Source organism: Ochotona curzoniae, unplaced genomic scaffold, assembly GCF_017591425.1.
Source record: "Ochotona curzoniae isolate NIBS_2020 unplaced genomic scaffold, NIBS_Ocur_1.0 contig_2321, whole genome shotgun sequence".
Lineage (NCBI taxonomy): Eukaryota > Metazoa > Chordata > Mammalia > Lagomorpha > Ochotonidae > Ochotona > Ochotona curzoniae.
The window spans coordinates 6,338,542-6,357,377 of record NW_024465421.1 but is presented as its reverse complement, the minus strand read 5'-3'; the positions used below and the strand labels follow the sequence as shown (position 1 = coordinate 6,357,377).

Here is an 18,836-nt window from a genome sequence, read left to right as displayed (position 1 = left end):
TGAGCTGAGCCGATCTGAAGCCAGGAGCTTCTTTTGGGTCTCCAACACAGGTGCAGGGTTCCAAGGCTTTGGGCTGTCCTTGACTGCTCTCCCAGGCCACAAGCAGGGAGCTGGATGGGAAGTGGAGTAGCCGGGATTAGAACTGGCACCTATGTGGGATCACGATGGATGCAGGGTGAGGATTTAGTCACTAGGTTATTTCACAGGGCTGAACTTTAGCTTTTAGCACACAGGTTTCCATTTAAGGACTCTTGGCAGTAACTTTCATTGAGCCCATCTGAAGCTCGAATTGCTCAATGTATAGGCTTCAACAGATGTCAGAGTGGGGGCCAATCCATTCAAGTGGAGGCAGCTGCTGTGATAAAGGAGCCTTTTAAAGGGTCTACTTGGGGGAATCAGGTTCAACTGGTTAATCCTCCACCTGCAATCACAGGCAACCTGTATGGGTGCCAGTTCATGTCCCGACTACTCTACATCCCAGTTGGCTATCTGTTTATAGCCTGGGAAAGCAGCAGAGGATGGTCCAAAGCCTTGGGACTCTGTACCACCATGGGAGACCCAGAAGAAGCTCCTGGCTTCAAATTAGCCCAGCACTGGACACTGTGGCTGCTTGTGGAGTGAACCAACAGATGGAAGATCCCTCTTGCTCTCTCTCCACTTCATAAAAAAAATCTGCCTTTTCTTTTTTTTTTAAGATTTATTTTGATTGGAAAGGCAGATATACAGAGAAGAGAGACAGAGAGGAAGGTCTTCCGTCCGATAATTCACTCCCCAAGTGAGCGCAACGGCCGATACTATGCCGATCCAAAGCCAGGAGCCTCTTCCGGGTCTCCCATGTGGGTGCAGGGTCCCAAAGCCTTGGGCCGTCCTCGACTGCTTTCCCGGGCCACAGGCAGGGAGCTGGATGGGAAGCGGGGCTGCCAGGATTAGAACCGGCGCCCATATGGGATCCCGGGCGTGCAAGGCGAGGACCTTAACCACTGCGCCATCGCGCCGGGCCCAAAAAATCTGCCTTTTCTATAAAAATAACTAAATAATAATAATAAAAAAAGTTACTGGCTGAGTCTGGGGAGCACCCCTAGAGCACCTAGCTGCAGAAACGCCAAGGCCCCTGGCAACATGCAATAGTGCAGGTGGCTAGAGCAGGAGGGCAGAGAGAGGTCAGGATCCTAAAGGTGCCAGGCAACCAGGTGGGACAGAGCAGGCTGTAGCAGGGTATGAAGTAGGTGCGTGATCCAGCCAGTTCTGGTTGGGAAGGTGGGTCTGAGATGAGAGGCGGGAGTATACTGCAGGAGTCCTATCAACAGGAAAGGGATTAGACAAGTGTTGCCTCCTTCAGCCCTGGGCAGGTGGGTGGGGGGAAAATACACAGACCAGTGCTGTTCGATGCCTAGGAGCTGGAGCGTGCATTCACTGGCAAGTATTTGCTTCTGGAGCAATGGAACCATGCATTGCAAGCTACTCAATATTCCCCTAGAATTTGCTGTGAATACTCTGGTTCATTTTGTGCCAAACAAATAAAGGGAAGGGAAAGACGGATATCAGGCTGGTGGAACAGGGGCAAGGGCAGACAGCAGAGAACCTGGTGAGAGCCCAGATTCAGAGCCCGCTGGAGGAGGTCAGAGTTGCCCTCCCTCAGAGACTTTGGAAGAAAAAACAGGAAGACGTCAGTGAGCATGGGTGTGAGAATCTGGGAGTCTGTGCGCATGCATCTGCGGTGGGGAGTGTGCATCCCCCTCTGTGTGAGAGAATACTAACAACTTCCACCAGGGAGAGCACAGATCTAGCACCTGCCCAGTCTAAATTCCAGTGGTTGGGCCCAGCAGCGTGGCCTAGTGGCTAAAGTCCTCGCTTTGAACACGAGCCAGGATCCCATATGGTCATCAGTTCTAATCCCGGCAGCTCCACTTCCCGTGCAGCTCCCTGCTTGTGGTCTGGGAAAGCAGTTGAGGAAGGTCCAATGCTTTGGGATCCTGCACCCTAATGGGAGACCTGGAGGAAGTTCCTGGCTCCTGGGTTTGAATCGGCACAGCACTGGCCGTTGCAGTCACTTGAGGAGTGAATCATCGGACGGATTTTCCTCTCTATATCTCCTGCTCTCTGTATATGACTTTGTAATCAAAAATAAATAAATGTTTCAAAAATAAATAAATTTGGGCCCAGCGCAGTGGCACAGTGGTTAAGGTCCTTGCCTTGCACGCCCGGGATCTCATATGGGCACCGGTTCTAATCCCGGCAGCCCCGCTTCCCTTCCAGCTCCCTGCCTGTGGCCCGGGAAAGCAGTCGAGGACGGCCCAAGGCTTTGGGACCCTGCACCCACGTGGGAGACCCGGAAGAGGCTCCTGGCTTTGGATCGGCATAGTATCGGCCATTGTGCTCACTTGGGGAGTGAATCATTGGATGGAAGATCTTCCTCTCTATCTCTCTTCTCTGTATATCCGCCTTTCCAATAAAAAATAATAAAAATAAATCTTAAAAAAAATAATAAATAAATAAATTAATTCCAGGTGTTGCATTTTCCTAAGATGTGCTGTTGCCCCCTGGTGGCCTTAAGGCACCATGCATGCTGAAATCAGCATTTCCCTTACAATTTCCTAAAACACAAATCTCTTTTTGTCTTCTTCCTTCCTTTTTCTTCCTTCTGCACTTCCTTCTTTCCTTCTTTCCTCCCCCCTATTTTTTAATTTTCCTCTTTAAGATTTATTTATTTATTTATTTATGGCCTGGCATGATGGCTAAAGGGCTAAGTCCTGACTTCGCAAGTGCCAGGATTCCCATATGGGCACCAGTTCATGTCCTGGCTGCTCCACTTCCCATCCAGCTCCCTGCTTGTGGCCTGGGAAAGCAGTCAAGCATGGCCCAAAGCCTTGGGACCCTGCACCCTGCATGGGAGACCCTGAAGAGTCTCCTGGCTTTGGATCAGCTCATCTCCATTTCTCTATCTCTCATTCTTTCTGTAAATCTGCCTTTCTCAAAAAAAAAAAATATTTTTTTTAAAAAAAGGATTTACTTATTTATTTGAAAGAGTTGACGAGAGTGAGATCTTCCCCAAGTGGCCACAAATGGCCAGGACTGGACCAAGCTGAATCCAGGAGGTAGGAACTCCATCCTAGTCACCCACATAAGTACAGGAGCCTAAGGACCTGAGCCATCCTCTGCTACTTTCCCAGGCCATTGGCAGAAAGCTAGACCGGAACTGGAGCAGGCCAGAACTTAACTTGGCGCTGCAAGTAGAGGCTTTGCCTGCTACACCGTTTTATATTTTTTATTTTCAATTATTTTTTTTTAAAGATTTATTTAAAAGGCAGCGAGCAGAGACAGAGATCCGTTCAGATCTCCCTCATGGGTGGCAGGGACTCTTGTGCCTGGACCATCTCCCACTGTGCTCTCCTAGGTGCATTAGCAGCGAACTGAATTGGAAGTGGAGGAGCTGGGATGTAAAGCAGTTTTTCCCATACGGACTGCTGGCAAAGCAAACACCAGGTTCACCTATGGACGGTACTGCTTCCCCCAATGGGTGGCCTCAGAAATGCTGTGTCAACTACTGGCTCACGATACCACTGTAGTCACGGCTTCAAAGCTGACGTCAGCACAAGTGGGGTAACCTCAGGATGCCTCCCCGTGTGAAAGGGTGGGGAGAACTCCAAGCCACTTTTAAGGGATCCCGGTCAAAGCTTATATCCTGATTCTGATGGTGTTGGGACCTCAGTCAAGCAATGTGAAAAGGGGTGTCATGTTAAATGCCTGAAATGAAGACTAGAGCTCAACTCCACTTGGATCCTGATGTGGCTCCTGCGCCCCGGGGTTCCACCCAGGACAGCCCACGCTCCCCACCTGGGATCTGGGATGGGAGCCACAGGCTGGGCCAGGTGGTAACGTTGTATCAATGTTTCCGTTTCTGAATTTGAAAATGGCACTGAGGCTTGTTGTGGGCTCCTTGCGCTCCCACAGCGTGTACCGAGGACGAGTGGCATGACATCCATGGTCTCGAAGGAGACATGTCTATTCTCATGGGATCTCCCTTAGGAGCCATGGGCCCCCGCCCATCCTGGAGGGCCACATCTGTGGATTCAACTGACGAAGGATGGAAAATCTTTTTGTTTTAAATGTTTGCATTTGTGGGTTCGACATTACGGTACCATTGGGTTAAAGACAGCTGAGGGTGGGAGAGGAGAAAACTGAATTAGGAGGAAGACTGGGGGACAGTAGGAAAGCAGGCCCCAATGGCATCTAAGGCACAGGGCAGAGCCTCTACTCTACCTCCCACTCTGAGAGTTTGAGCTTCCTTGCAAAGCACACACACCCGCTTGAATGCAGCCACAAGCCACAGAAAAAAAAACCACCTGAAGCTCACTTGTTGTCACTCCCGATTTCGAAAGCCCCCACGGGAGGACAATGTCAGCAGTTCCCCCACTGAATGGGGTGGTGAAAGCCCACCCACGTGGGGAGACCATCCCAGACACTTTACCTCCTGCTCTCCACATTCCCAAACATCTCCCACCTCCCTTAGCTGAAATATGGCTTAGGACACCAGGGGCTGAATAAGGGCCAGCAAAACTCTGGGAGGCAAAGAAGGGGTGGAGCCCTGTTCAGGTCATCCGGAAACCTGAGTCCCTGGAGAAGGCAGAGGAGGCGAAGGCGCTGCCTGGCCCTGCCCGTCCCGCCTCCCTCTCCCCTGTCCCGCCCCCTCCCACACCACCCTCTTCCCCCTCTTCCAGCTCGTACTCTTGCTCTGGGGCGCCCCCCATCACTGGGACTGGTTCAGGCCGTGCAGGCCACCTCCACTCTCCCCTCACCTCCCTCTGCCCCAGGGGTCGGGCGGGGACAGGCTGGGGCCAGCAGCCAGCTCCATGGACAAGGTCTCTGATTTTGTTTACTCCACAGCAACCTCGGAGAGAAAAGAAGCCGAACCGGTGCTGATTCGCCTTTGGAGGACCCTTCTGTGGTCTAAGTTTCCGAGGACAGAAAAGGGGACTCAACTGTGCCCCAAGTGCGGGAGGAGGGCCAGGCCAAGTCCGGAACATTCCCCCAGGTAGGATTCCTTCGCTCTGGCGGACGCATGCGTGGGTGCATTGCGTGTGCATGTGTGTGTGTGTGCACTGTGTCTGCATGTGTACATGTGGCACAAATTTCTTATCCATCAGACGGGGGTCCCTGCTGCTTGATGCCTTCTGTGATTCTGCAGCCTGAAATATCCAGCAGACACTGCCTAGGTCCACACTCGGCGCCAGGGGCTATCACAGAACAACCTCTGGCTGCTACCCTGCGGGGAGGGAGGAGGAGTCCATCCCCATCATCATGGCTTCCACCACTTTAGCCTAGCAACAACAAGACCTAAGCAGATCCCACAGCCGTTCCTACAGATGAAAACAGTGAGCGTGGTTGAGGCAAGGTTGTGAGGCTGGTCCGGTGCTGGTGGTAGTGGGCGTTGATGCTGCATTACACTGTCTGCCTGCCCCTGGGTGACAGGTGCATTTACAAAGAGCAGAGAGGGATCCCCCCCCCCCCACAACAGCCTTGAGGAGCCCCAGTCACTGAGGACTGGGAGGGAAAGAGCCACATCCTGCCCCTGGTACTCAAGGTGGGAAGCAGGAGCAGGTGAGGGGGAAGGGGGCTGAGGGTGCCCCCACATCCCTGCTTCATGTGGTCTCTGAAAACTTGGGGTCAGCAGGTGACAGGGTTAAGAGGTCCTTCTTTCATGCTCCTGGGTTGGGTGGCAGGGATTGAGTTGGAGTAGGGGGCGGGGCGCTCCCCCAGCATCCCTGGAAACACACAGGGTGGTGGCTGATGTCGCTGGGGTGGGAGACAGCGGCCCAGCCAAGATAAGAGGTGATTGGCCCCAAGGAGGCCAAGAGGCAGGGGACAGCCCAGGTAACTATAGCTCTCCCCACCCCCTGCCCCTGGCCCAGCCAAGATGGCGTTGTGGCACTCCCCTCCCTGCAGGCTTCAAACCCCATTTCCCAGATGTCTCCCCAGCCCAGGACAAAAGCTGATTATTCCTCTGGGGGCTGAACTGGGTCCCACATGAATGGGTGTTGAAAACCCCGTGTCCACAAGCAGATAGGTTTTCATGTTCTTCCCAAGCGGACTGAATGCCAGGGCAGAGGGAGAGTCAGGGCAAGCCAGGGGGTGAGAGGCAAGGGGGAGATCCTTCTGAAAAGGGTACCGCATTCCAGGCACCTTGTACTCCAATGTACCCCCACGTGGAACCACCGTGTCCACCGCCAGCCTCCATCTGGGTGGCCACCAGGGGTCAGGTGCCTCTCCCTCTCTCCCCCAAAAGCGCATGGCACCTGGGTTCTGCCAGTGCAGCTGCTCAGATAGTTTTCGTGTTTGTCCTTCTTTATCCCCCTCTTTACCTGGACTCATCTGCCCCCGCAGCCTCCCAGCCAACCTGCCCATCATCCACCCAACTCGGTGTCACCGGCCACATGCCTGCATGGAGTAAGCGAGCAGTGGAGCTCCTAGGTGTTGACTCCACGATGGGAAGAATTTATTCCTTTATTTGGGGAATTAGAATCACAGAGAGAGAAGGAAATCTTCCACCTACTGGTTCACTCCCCCAGATGATCACATCGGCCAGAGTTGAACCAGGTCGAAAGTAGGAACTTCATCCGGGTCTTCCATGTAGGTACAAGAGCCCAAGGTCTTGAGCCATCCTACACTGCTTTTTTTCCCCTGGCCATTAGCAGGGAGCTGGATTGGAAGTGGAGCAATCGGGACTTGAACCAAAGCCCATATGGGATGCTGGTGTCACAGTGCCAGCCCTGATTTCTTTTCAGTGAACTGATTTCGTGTCTTCTGACTTAAGTTCATTTGAAAGAAAATGTTTCTGTGGAAGAGGGGAGAATTTCAAAAATTCCATGACAATGAGTGTTGGGGAAAAAAAAGGCTATGTGTGAATTTCAAACATTTACGGTACCCAAATAAAGACCTTTTGGAAGGACAACGCTGCCCCTGTCTGTCTGTCTATCAATCTTCTCATCTATCTATTTATTAAAAGGTATCTATATTATCTATTTATTAAAAGGTAAAAGTAGAAAGACTGATATCCTACCCACTGCTTCATTCTTCAGAGACTCTAGGTCCAGGAACCAGGACCTCCATCTGGGTTTTCCATGGGAGTGGGAGGAGTCCAGTGACTTAAACCCTGTCCACGGCCTCCCAGGATCTGCAATCCGCAGGAAGCTGAAGTCAGGAGCCAGAGCCAGAAAGGAGACCCAGGACATGTGGTTGTCTCAGCTCACATCTTAGCTACTAGGCTACATGCCGGCTTCTAAATAAATGTGACTTTAGATTTTATCTTTCCAAGAAATTTTGAAGTCCCCTCATATTGCACTGGAAATCTGAGGCAGACATGGTGGCAGAGCAGGTCAAACTGCCACTGGTAATACAGGAGTCCGTGTCAGAGCAACAACTGGAGTCCTGGCTGCTCTGCTTCTGACCTGGCTCCCTGCTAATGTAACTCAGAGAGAGTCATGGAAGACTCGAGTGCTTGGGGATCAGGATGGAATTCCTAGTTCCTGGCTTTGGCCCGGCCCACCTTACTGGCCACTGTGCCTGCTTGGAGAATGAACCAGTGGATATAAAATGGTTCTTTCCTCTCTCTCTCTGGCCCTCTTCTTCCCCCTCCTTCTCGCCTTCCCACCTCTCTCTCTCACCCTTGCCTTTCAAATCAATCAATAGATAAATCACCAGGTAAACAGAAGCCAGTGGTACAAAAGGTCAAGCTGCTATCTGAGGTACAAACATCTAATATGGACCCTGGTTCGAGTCCCAGCTGCTCTACTTCCAATCTAGCTCTGTGCTAATGTACATGGGCAAAGCAGCAGATGATGGTCCAAGCATTTGTGTCCCTGCTACCCTCATGGTAAACCTGGAAGAACCTCCTGGCTTCAGGCTCTCGCCTGGCGCAACCCTGGCTGTTACAACCACCTAGGAAGTAAATCAGCAGATGGAAGATCTGTTTCTATATATAACTCTGTCTTTCAAATTAACAACAACCAAAGATCCATGACAAACAAAATGAAAGATAAATTGATTTAGGTGCAAGCACATTTACTAAAACAAGAGTCTCAGGGCCCGGCGCAAGTCCTTGCCGTGAACAAGCTGGGATCCTATGTGGGTGCCAGTTCTAATCCTGGTGGCCCTGCTTCCCATCCAGGTTCTTGCCTAAGGCCTGGGAAAGCAATTGAGCACAGCCCAAGCCTTGAGACCCTGCACCTGCATGGGAGACCTGGAGGAAGTTCCAGGCTCCTGGCTTCGGATTGGCTCAGCTTCAGCTGTTGTGGTCACTTGGGGAGTGAATCATTGAATGAAAGATCTTCCTCTTTGTCTCTCCTCTCTATATAGCTGACTTTGCAATACAAATAATCTTATAAAAATGAAAAGCAAAAAGTGTCAAAAATAACCTTAATTTAAAAGAAAGAAGGAAGGAAGGGAGGGAGGGAGGAAAGAAGGAAGAAAGAAAGATAACAGCTACCTAGAGCTCCTTAAAAACTACTCAGGCCTCCTTGACACCAACACTCCTGGCCCTATACCTTCAAATAGTCCTAACTCCCTTGGGCATCTGAATGCCAAACCCAAGTGGCGTTGTACCTGCGGCCCGCTCCCCTGAGGCAGACAGTAGCAGCAGAACCCACTGTATATTCCAGATGTCCTGGCTGTGACCTCTCCCCGTGCCCCTGATGGGATCATCTGAAAGGCCTCTGGGACGCCGGGTGCACAGACACACACAGACGCGGATGGGACCCCAGCCAAACCAGCCAAGCCCACTGAGCTTGCCACCGGTGCGGAGGCCGGGTGATGGGGCCACCGTTCCTTCATCCTTTCCCCCGGCTCTGTCCTTCCTTCTGCTTCTGCCCCTGGGTGAGTGCTCGCCTTACTTCTACTCCCTGCTACTTGGTTATAACATTATGGTGGGAGGTGGGATGTCAAGGCACTGGCCTTCAGTCTTCGTTCTTTCCAGCTCCTGATAGCACGGACACAAGCAAAGAGTTGGGGCAACAAAGGGCTTGGAACCAGAAATGAGAGCTGAAATGGACCCTAAGAGTGGGCAGTTAGGGCATACTGGAAATAGGCAAGCAGGGCCAGGTGCTGGTCAGCAGCTGTGGGAAAAGCTGTCTGTAGAAAAGACAGACCAGACAACCTGGGGACTGCTCTAGACCAGGAGTTGCCAACCCTAACCCCAACCTGCAGTCCTGGGTGGTAGTCCCAGTCAAGGATTGGAACCCATCACCTGCTGCCTCCCAGGGTGCACATGAACAGGAAGCTGGAATGGAGAACGAAGCAGCACTGTCACCCAGGCATGGGCAGACACGGAAATCCCAAATGATGTCAGCCACCGCACCTCCCCCCCCCCACACACACACACATACCAGGCGGATAATGGAAAAGATTCGGGGCAGGAGGGAGGACACAGGAGGCCAGTGAGGCCGACGGGGACCAGAACTGATGGTGCTTTGGCAAAGAAGGAAGGGGGTGTTGCTGAGGACCATGGGGATGGCTGTGTTGCCGGGACCAAGGTAGAGGGGAGCTTACATTCTTTCTGGCTCTGTTTCAGCCGCTGCCCTGCAGCCCACACCACTGACCTTCCCAGGTAAGTGCCTCCCCCTAGATACACAGACAAGACCTTGGGGGGTAGTGGGTGCAAGGCAGCCCCTCTGGCGATCTCAGATGCCTCCCCCGCTGCTGGGGGTGGGGGAGCTTGCCAGAGTTGTGCCCTCCCCACTCCCCCCTTCCCCCTGTGCCACAGAAGGGTCCCACGGACTTTAACAATCACAAGCACAACCCTCTTGGCAGAGCTGAGGCTGGTGGGCGGCCCCAGCCGGTGCCAGGGTCGCCTGGAGGTCCTACATGGCGGCTCCTGGGGCAGCGTGTGCGACGATGACTGGGATGTGGTGGACGCCAACGTGGTGTGTCGTCAGCTGGGCTGCGGCTTGGCCCTGCCGGTGCCGGGGCCGCTGGCCTTTGGCCAGGGCCAGGGCCCCATCCTGCTAGACAACGTGGACTGCCGCGGCCAGGAGGCGGCACTGAGCGAGTGCGGCAGCCGGGGCTGGGGCATCCACAACTGCTTCCACTATGAGGATGTGGCGGTCCTGTGTGATGGTGAGCCGCTGATGCAGGGGTGTTGGGGGAGGTAGGCAGGGCTGTGAGCTAGATCAGGGGAGGGACTGTCCAGGAGCCAGGCTGCATTTCCCAATAGTCCCCAAGGGGGTGAACAAAGAGAGCGAACATGTGAGGGTGGAGGACGGACACATCCCCACCTCCACCCCGTGTTTTCTCTTACATCCTTATTTCCTTCCCAGAATTCTTGCCTTCCCGTTCCACCATAATGAGGAAAATGTTAACCAGCCCAGCGCCACCCATCACTTCGCAGAACTGGAGAGGTAAGTAGGGGTGCAGCCGGGAGGAGGTGGGGACCAGGACCAAGCAAGGTCCTAGTAGAGGTGAATGGCACAGCCTTCTCTAGTGGGGAGTAGGGTTGGAGATGCAGGCAGGCACTAGAATGAGGGGATGGCCTGAGGAGGCAGGGGTGGGAGGAGTAGGGGATGGAGTCAGCAGGGATCCTATCAGATCCACCAGAAAAGGCTTCCTGAGGAAGGGTCCTGCAAGGTTTCCATGAGTTAGTTGGGAGATGGCTTTAAGCCAGCCCCCCCCCCCACCTCGCCTCTCCCTCCCGGGACCCTAAGCCTGCCCAGGGCCTCCTGGGCGGAGGAATTAGAGAACCTGCAGGTGCACCTTGATAATGCATGTGAAAGGGCTCAGCCCCGCCTATCCCGCTCCCCAGGTGAGGGCAGCCTGCGCCTGGTGGGTGGCTCGAGGTCGTGCGAGGGCCGCGTGGAAATACTGCACGCCGGCTTGTGGGGCACTGTGTGCGACGACGACTGGGGGCTATCGGACGCCACCGTGGTCTGCCGCCAGCTGGGCTGCGGGGAGGCCTTGGCCGCCACCACCAACGCCTTCTTCGGCTACGGCACGGGGCACATCCTCCTGGACAACGTGCACTGCGAAGGCAGCGAGACCCGCCTGGCAACCTGTTCCAGCCTCGGCTGGGGAGTGCACAACTGCGGCCATCACGAGGACGCGGGAGTGTTCTGCGCAGGTGCTGTCTCCAGGGACCAGGAGAGGCGGGCCACCGGGGGCGTGGTCAGAGGAGGGCGGGGCTGGATCGGCGGGGCGGGGCCTGGACGTGGGTGTGGCCATGGTGTTGGGGCGTGGTCATGGATGGGGCGTGGTCTTGCGAGGGCAAGGCCTAGGTGGGCGTGGCCCTGTCCTGATTCTAAGGGAGCCCTAGTGAGGTAGACCGGTCTGTTTGTTCCCCTGGAAGCTCTCCTGGGACAGAAAGATGTTACTGTTAATATCACAGTAGTGCTCCCTGGGGTACACGTCATAGCTATCCAGCAATATTGCCATATGGTCCCACCAATACTCCTCTAAGCATGCTTCCAGAATTTTCCAGCAATTTCCACGCACACCTCATGGACTATTTAAAAAAAAACAATGCTCTAGAATTGGCCCGGAGATAATCTATTTATAGCAGATCTGCCTAGCAGCACAGGCTGCTTTTCCAGTTCTACTGTTTTTTTAAAGAAGATTTATTTACTTGAAGAGCAGAGTGTTGGGGGGAGGGAGACAAAAATCTTTCATTGACTGGTTCATTCCCCAAATGAACCAGCCCCAATGGTCAGTGCTGAGCTGGGCTTGGGGCCGAGAGCCTGGAACTCCATCTGGCTCTCCCATGTGGGCGGTAGGGATCCTGGGTGTGTGGGCTGCTGTTTTTCCCCAGGGTGCTTTAGCAGGGCGCTGGTGCACAAGTGGGGCAGCTGGGATTTGAACAGGCACTCAGATGGGATGTGGGTGTCCCAGGCCCCTGGGCCCCACTCCTAAACAGCCTGCTCCCTTCTCTTCTGCTCCAGTCCCGGGTCCTCCGACGCTCACACCGCTGCCACCCTCGGCCATCGGAGACTGGGCCTGGGCCACAGAGTTACCAGGTAAAGAGCCGGGTGGTTCAGGGTGGCATCTTAACAGCACCAGGGTGGCTGGGACTGGGAGCTGCTTCTGCAGTGAAGGATTGGGGGGACAGTCCCCCAAATGTATGGGCCATGGGCAAGAGGCAGGTGAGCCCACAGAACAAAGGTGGAGGCTAGCACAGTTCGGGTACACGGTAGGCATCCCCGGGGTCCTGCCCGGCACCCCTCAAATGCTAATGAGCTGCCTGTCTCCGCAGCTGCAAGGGGTGGCACGCAACCTGGGTGGACAGCACTGCTGACCACTACTACCTGGTCAGCAGGTAAAAAAAGTAAGTAGCAGTGCCCCCCGATTCCCGCGGGGCAGGGAGGGTGGGGGGGCTCTCGTCGGGGAGCCGTTCGCCCCAGTGCAGCCCCTCTGGCCGGCCTGTGCGCCCCACAGGTGGGAGGCTGCGGTTGGTGGGAGGCCCGAATCCATGCCGCGGCCGAGTGGAAGTGCTGTACGCCGGGGGTTGGGGCACCGTGTGCGACGATGACTGGGACTTCGCGGATGCGCGCGTGGCTTGCCGTGAGGCGGGCTGCGGACCCGCGCTGGGCGCCACGGGCCTCGGTCACTTCGGCTATGGTCGCGGTCCCGTGCTGCTGGACAACGTGGGTTGCATGGGGACCGAGGCCCGCCTGAGCGACTGCTTCCACCTGGGCTGGGGCCAGCACAACTGCGGCCACCACGAGGACGCCGGCGCGCTCTGCGCAGGTAAGGCCGCCGGCGCGTGGCCGGCGGGGAAGCGCGCACCGCGGCGGGGACGGGGCCGGGGCTGTGCGCAGGCGCGCAGGGCGCCACGGGCGGCGCGGGGCCGCGAATCTGCCGCACCGCAGTGGGGGCGGGGCCTTGCGTCAACCCGCACTACGGCGTGGGGAGGGGCAGGGTGGTGTCTGAGCGACGGGCGGGGCCGTACGTACGTGCGCTGTGGCGTCGGCCGGGCGTAGGCGCGCACTGCGACACAAGCGGGGCGGGGCCCTGAGCGATGGGCGGGGCCGTCCGTTGGCGCGCACTGCGGAGTGGGCGGGGCTTGCCTCAATGTGCTTTGCGGCCTGGGCGGGGCGGGATGCGTCGTGGAGCGCGCTGCGCCGCGGGCGGGACCTCCGTAAATGCGCACTGCGGAGTGGGCGGGGCAGGGTGGGGTCGTTCGGGGCCTGGGCGGAGCCAGGCCTCCCGCGGGTCGGTGCGCTCTGCGCCTGCGTGTACGCCGCAGGGATGGGGCGGGAAGGGCGCGTTCTCGGCTTGGGGAGACAGGGCGGGGTCCGGGCCCGGGCGTGGGACGAGGGGCTGGTGGTCGATGCAGTCCCTCAGCCCTCCAAGGGCGAGGTGTCCTCACCTCTGTTGGGGGCCAACATCTGCGGGAAGGTGCTGTGTGGAGTCGGGGAGGATGGTCGTAAAAATCCTGCTTAAATTCACCCTCATCTGGCGTCTCCTTCCCCCACAGTCCTGGCCGTAGAAGATTCAATATATAAAACCTCATTTCCATCTTGGGTCCCCCCACCCCTTGAGTCAGGAAAGCACAGCCCCATTTCCGAGCCATGGGCCTGGGATCAAGCTTGATGCGTTTCTTCCGTTCCCTGGAATGGAGCTCCCCCGGTTTAGGAAGGTGGGTGTGCAGGCGACCTTGGCCTAACTACTGTTGGTATTCTGTCCTCACTGAGCTAGGCCCAGAGGAGCTGGTCCAGCAGGAGGAGGCTGAGACCACGCGGGCTCCCACTCCTCGACCCAGGGATGGTAAGTGCCCAGGTCGGCATCCCCCAACCCCTTCCAAGGTGAGGTTCAAGCTTCAAGGGTGGGTGAAGCGCCCAGTAGCCCAGTGCAGAGGTCACCCACCAGCAGGTGCTTGCACCCTAGCTCTGCTCTACCCACAAGAGCCTGAAGGCAGTCCTTGTCTCCGCCCCATCACCGCAGGACACTTTCGCCTCGTCGGTGGAGCCCACCGGTGCGAGGGGCGTGTGGAACTCTACCTAGGGCAGCGTTGGGGCACCGTGTGTGACGACGCGTGGGATCTGCGGGCAGCCAACGTCCTGTGTCTCCAGCTGGGTTGCGGCCAAGCCCTGGGAGCCCCCGGCGAGGCCCACTTTGGCCAGGGCCGAGGCCCCATCCTCCTGGACAACGTCAAGTGCCGCGGTGATGAGAGCACTCTGCTGCTCTGCTCCCACATCCGCTGGGATGCCCACAACTGTGACCACAGCGAGGACGCCAGTGTCCTGTGCCTGCCGCCATGAGCCCCCCACCACTCTGCAGACCACCCCGCCCCTTGATACCCCATCCCTCCATTCCCTCCACCCCCACTTCTGCCACGGAGCCCCTGCTCGACCTGGGAGACAGAGCCTGCCCAGAAAGGTTGGGTGGGGTGGTCCTGGCTACTGGACCCCAGCCGGTCATCAACTCTTGTGGGTCCTATCCTGCCGTGTTTGGCTGGGCCACGACTACATGACGGGTAGGGAGATCAACCTAAACTGTCTTAGGTGGAACACCTCTTCACAACGACCTTGACCCATGCCTTCTCTGACCTGGAGCCAGAAGGCCCAGGGGCTCCTGGACACAAACAGGGCATCTCTGCTTCCTGTCATCCTGCTTAATTCCCACTTTCACCCCACCCCCCCACCCCTCCAGAAGAGGGAAGGCGAGAGGAGCTGCTAGCTCTCCCCTTAGTCTCCCAGGGTCTGCAGAAGGAGCTGGGCCTTTGCTCAGCCCTCCAAAGGCCTGGACCCCCATGGTGCTCGGCTGGACCAGGGGCTGGGAGGGGCCAATGCAGGGACAGGGGCCCCTCCCTGCTGCCGTGGGAACCAGCATCTCTGATATATGCTGCCCCCACCACAGAGCCCCCACTTTGGGAAGGGAGGCCCTGTAGCCACCCCCTCATAGGTGCCAAGTGAATAAAGCACTGTCCCCCATCTGTTCATGGTAAGGCGGAGTTGGAGCACTGGCACATTCTTTTTTTTTTAAAAAAAAGATTTATTTATTTTTGTTGGAAAGACACATTTACAGAGAGGAGAGACAGATCTTCCAGCTGCTGATTCATTCCCCAAATGGCAGCAATGGCCAGAGCTGAGCCAAAGACTGGGACCATCCTCTCCACTGCTCTCCCAGGTCATAAGGAAGTTAGCTGGATCAGAAGTGAAGCAGCCAAGACTCAAATTGGCACCCATATACTGAGGTGCTGGCACCAAAAATGGAGGCTTATTTTACTGCTACACCACAGCACTGGCCTCTCTCTCTCTCTCTTTTTTTTTTTTTTACATATACAGAATCCTAGATCAAAAAAGGAAGGGAGCGAGGGAGAACAAACTTCCATGGTGGGCTAGGGGGCAGGAGGCAGGGGAAGACCTCACAGATTGACCAGTGTCTGCTCAGCCCTGGTCCCCAAGGGTAGAAGAATACTGTGCTCTTTCAGCACCCCACCATCACCACCGGGGTGGGGGGTGGGGGTTGGAGGGCCAATGCATGATTTGCTGGCATCTACTGTCTAGGGTCACAGAGTTCTCTGAGTCCCCACTGTAGCATTAGAAGAATGCTGCAGAACTGCAGAACAAGTAATCTAGCTGCTCCATGGTCTCCCTTACACACACACACACACATACACACTTCTCAGTGTGTCTCTCCTTTGCACAGCTCCCCACTCCTGGACTCTACATGGCCCTCCCTAAACAAAGGCACCTCAGGAGCAGGTGTTGGGCACAGTGAGAGTTCCAGCTGCACTTGCAGCCCCAGCCTCTGGCAAATACCCACTCTGGGGGGCAGCTGGGGTGATCACTCCAGTGCTTGAGGTCCATACCAAGTGTTCACCGATAAATGAGTGAGCTGGAGTGGGCTCCTCGTTTCGGCTTAGTTCAGCCTTGGCTTAGGGTGGGGGAGGGACATAAGGAGATGGGGACCTCTCCTGTGTCTTTTAACCACTCCCCAGTCACAGGGACCAGGAGCTTCCCCAAAAGGCCAAATCAGCTGGTGCCACTTCCCAGCTCCAACCTCTTCTGTGACTCCCCAGTGGTCTCCTTGATCTTGGCTCCCTGGATAAGGTTCTGTGCGCTCTGGCTGTGCCCTTGCTGCCAGGGTTAGGCCACACCGAGCTGCTTTCGGTTCCTCCAATATCTGGGCTTGCTTCCCACGGGGGTGGAGGACACACTGCCCACAGGATCTGTCTGCCTAAAATAGGCATTCCCCCCCTCCCTCTGCCCTCCTGCCTTGTAGCCAGCTCTCCCCTTAGCCTGAAACCCCAGCTATCATTGTGTCTGGGAATCCCTCCCTGACACCCACTCCTAGACTGGACTGGGAGTCTCCATCTTACCCGAGCTCCCTCACCTGCTGGTGACCACGCCTCTCAGACCAGGCTAGCCCAGGGTGAAGGGGGGTAGGGGGAGAGTCTTTCAAAGCCGAGCCCCCCCCCCCCCGCCTCACACACAGAGTAGATGCTTCAACAGTACTCACCAAATGAAAGGAGGGCACTCATAAATATTCCTGGAGCACCTGTGTGCTTGACCAATCCCTGTTGCTGGGCTCTGGAGCAAGAGGAGATATAGAGCAAGTTCCTATATACATGGCTCGGATAGGGGAAATGGGGCATGGGTATCTGTCCTACCATGGCTGATTAGGGCACCCCCATCCCTTACAGGATTGCTGATTTTACCTCCTGGCTGCACTCCAGGGCTCGAGCTTCCTGCTAACTCAGATCATGGGAGGAAGAGAATTCAGTCACTGCCTCCCACAAGGGTGGGATGCACTTCCTGGCTCCCCGGGTTTGGCCTGGCCCCACTACTGTGTTTGAAGAGTAAACCAGCAGAGGGGAAGCTCTCTAGCTGTCTTCTACATAAATAGAATTTCAAGCAAGGAGCCCAATGACAAACCACAGAACAAACAGATAACACAGGTGAGACAGCATGACCTAATGATTAAGCCACAGAGAAAGCGGAGTTGGGGTAGACAGAGCAGCTGGGCAACAGCCTCTCGGGAGGTAAGGTTTGAGCTGGGCCTAAGCTGGCTGTGAATGTTTTAGCTAGGAGAAAGTTCGAGAAGAACCATTCCAGATCCTTTCATGGGGACAGAGCCTGGCTAGCAAAGGAGCAGAGAGAACTGACTGGAACAAAGGGGAATGGCAAAGAGGTAACCCAGAGGAGCTGTGATTGCCACCCAATCTGGGGTTTCTAGGTCAAAGGCAGGAGTTTTATTTTTTAAAGACTTACTTCTATGAAAAGCAGAGTGACAAGAGATCTTGTATCCACTACTTCATTACCCAAATGGCCATCACAGGCAGGACTGGGCCAAACCAAAGCCAGGAGCTTGGAATTGCATGAAGTCTTCCTTGTGGATGAAAGGGCCCAATGGCTTGGGCCATCCTCTGCTATCTTCCCAGGTATATTATTAGCAGGGAGCTGGATCAGAAGTGGAGTAGCCGGGACATGAAGCAGTGCCCATATAGGATATGCTGGTGCTTGGAGGTGGAGAATTAGCCAGTTGAGCCAACGCACCCACCCCTTCACCCACGTGGTAATTCACCAGTTTATCCACTCATTTGTCGGTGAATACTTGGTATATTAAGTCAGCATTTCCTTATCACAACAAAATTACCTGGGGGCTTGGTTTTGGAGGCTCAAGTCCAAGACCACATGGTCCCATAGGTTTGGAATCTGATGAAGATGGCAGCTAGCCGAGTGAACAAGAGAAGAAAAAGGGGAGAAGGTGGCTGGGCCCACTGGGAAATTTTATAATCAACTTTATGCAGTCCCTAATGACCAAGGGACTCCCTGCCAGGCCCACCTCCCACACAATCTTAATTGAATTCAGCCCCCATCCTCTGAGTACCATTAATTTAGCACATTTGGGGTTTAGCATAACTTCAGGATGCAGGAGTTTGGGAGCCAAATCACACCACAGCGTTTGATGCAGAACTTCCTAGCCATCCCACTAACAGCTCCTAGCCTATGGCCTGGCGGTGCAAACTCATCTCACACTTTTCTAGCCCATTCCCCAACACACAGGAAGGGCGGGGGGGGGGGCGGAACAGGCAAACTCCCATTCCAGGGGTAACCGGCCTGAATGGGGCTGGTCTGGATCCCGCAACTGGAATTCCCATCCAAGGCCAAAACTCTTTCTCCTCCCCAGCCCCCCAACTGTCTCTTATCTCCCCAGAGGTGAGAACTGTTAACTTCTCTACACTGAAAGGGTGGGACGTGTGTTTTATCTGGGGGGCACCCAGATAGACTAGATGATCACATTTGGCCACTCCACCTCAGTCAACAAAAGCCCCGGCCCAGCCCTCTGGACCGCTAGGGGAGGAGACAGCATAGCGCTGGACGTGCAAGACACGGCCGTTCAAGGCCCAAGCCTGGTCACTCCTTCCCGCTGAGTCATGGCCTCGGCGCTGGGAGGCCGGGAAACGAGGAAGAACAAGTGGGGCCTGCTCCGTGCGTGACCACATCCCCGGAAAGCCCCGCCCCCAGCTCCGCAGAGGCTTCCTGATTGGAGAGCGACGCAGCCAATCACGGAAACCCGTAGGGTGCGGGTGGGGCGGGGTCAAGGGCGACGGAGACGCGCCCTCTTCCCGGCAGAAAGGCCTCTGGTCCCGCCGCGCCCCTGGGAAGGGTCCTGGGATGGGGCCGCCGGCCTGGCCGGGCAGGTCTGCTGGCCCTTGGGTGCATCGGCTGGCGGCTACCGCGGGGACAGGAAAGAAAGGCGAATGAGGGCTCTCACGGAGGCGTCCATTTCTAGTCTGTGCATTCATTCGCAGCTTGCCAAGAGCTTTTCCCCTCTCGGTCCTATAGGGCAAGATGAACCCGAGGGAGGCTTGTTCGACAATGTGAAACGAATGATCTGGAAGCCGTTTATCC

At 55.8% G+C, this 18,836-nt stretch overlaps 1 protein-coding gene across 1 annotated transcript; it reads left to right on the top strand.

Moving 5' to 3' along the window:
- Positions 1-8,744: 8,744 nt before the first annotated feature.
- Positions 8,745-14,257, top strand: LOC121151841 (scavenger receptor cysteine-rich domain-containing group B protein-like). Its single transcript, XM_040973694.1, has 10 exons — positions 8,745-8,868; positions 9,563-9,598; positions 9,802-10,107; positions 10,308-10,388; positions 10,790-11,104; positions 11,919-12,005; positions 12,263-12,301; positions 12,412-12,723; positions 13,675-13,743; positions 13,921-14,257. The coding sequence occupies exons 1-10, from the start codon at positions 8,745-8,747 to the stop codon at positions 14,235-14,237; spliced, it is 1,686 nt and encodes a 561-aa protein (XP_040829628.1). The 3' UTR covers positions 14,238-14,257.
- The last annotated feature ends 4,579 nt before the right edge of the window (positions 14,258-18,836 follow it).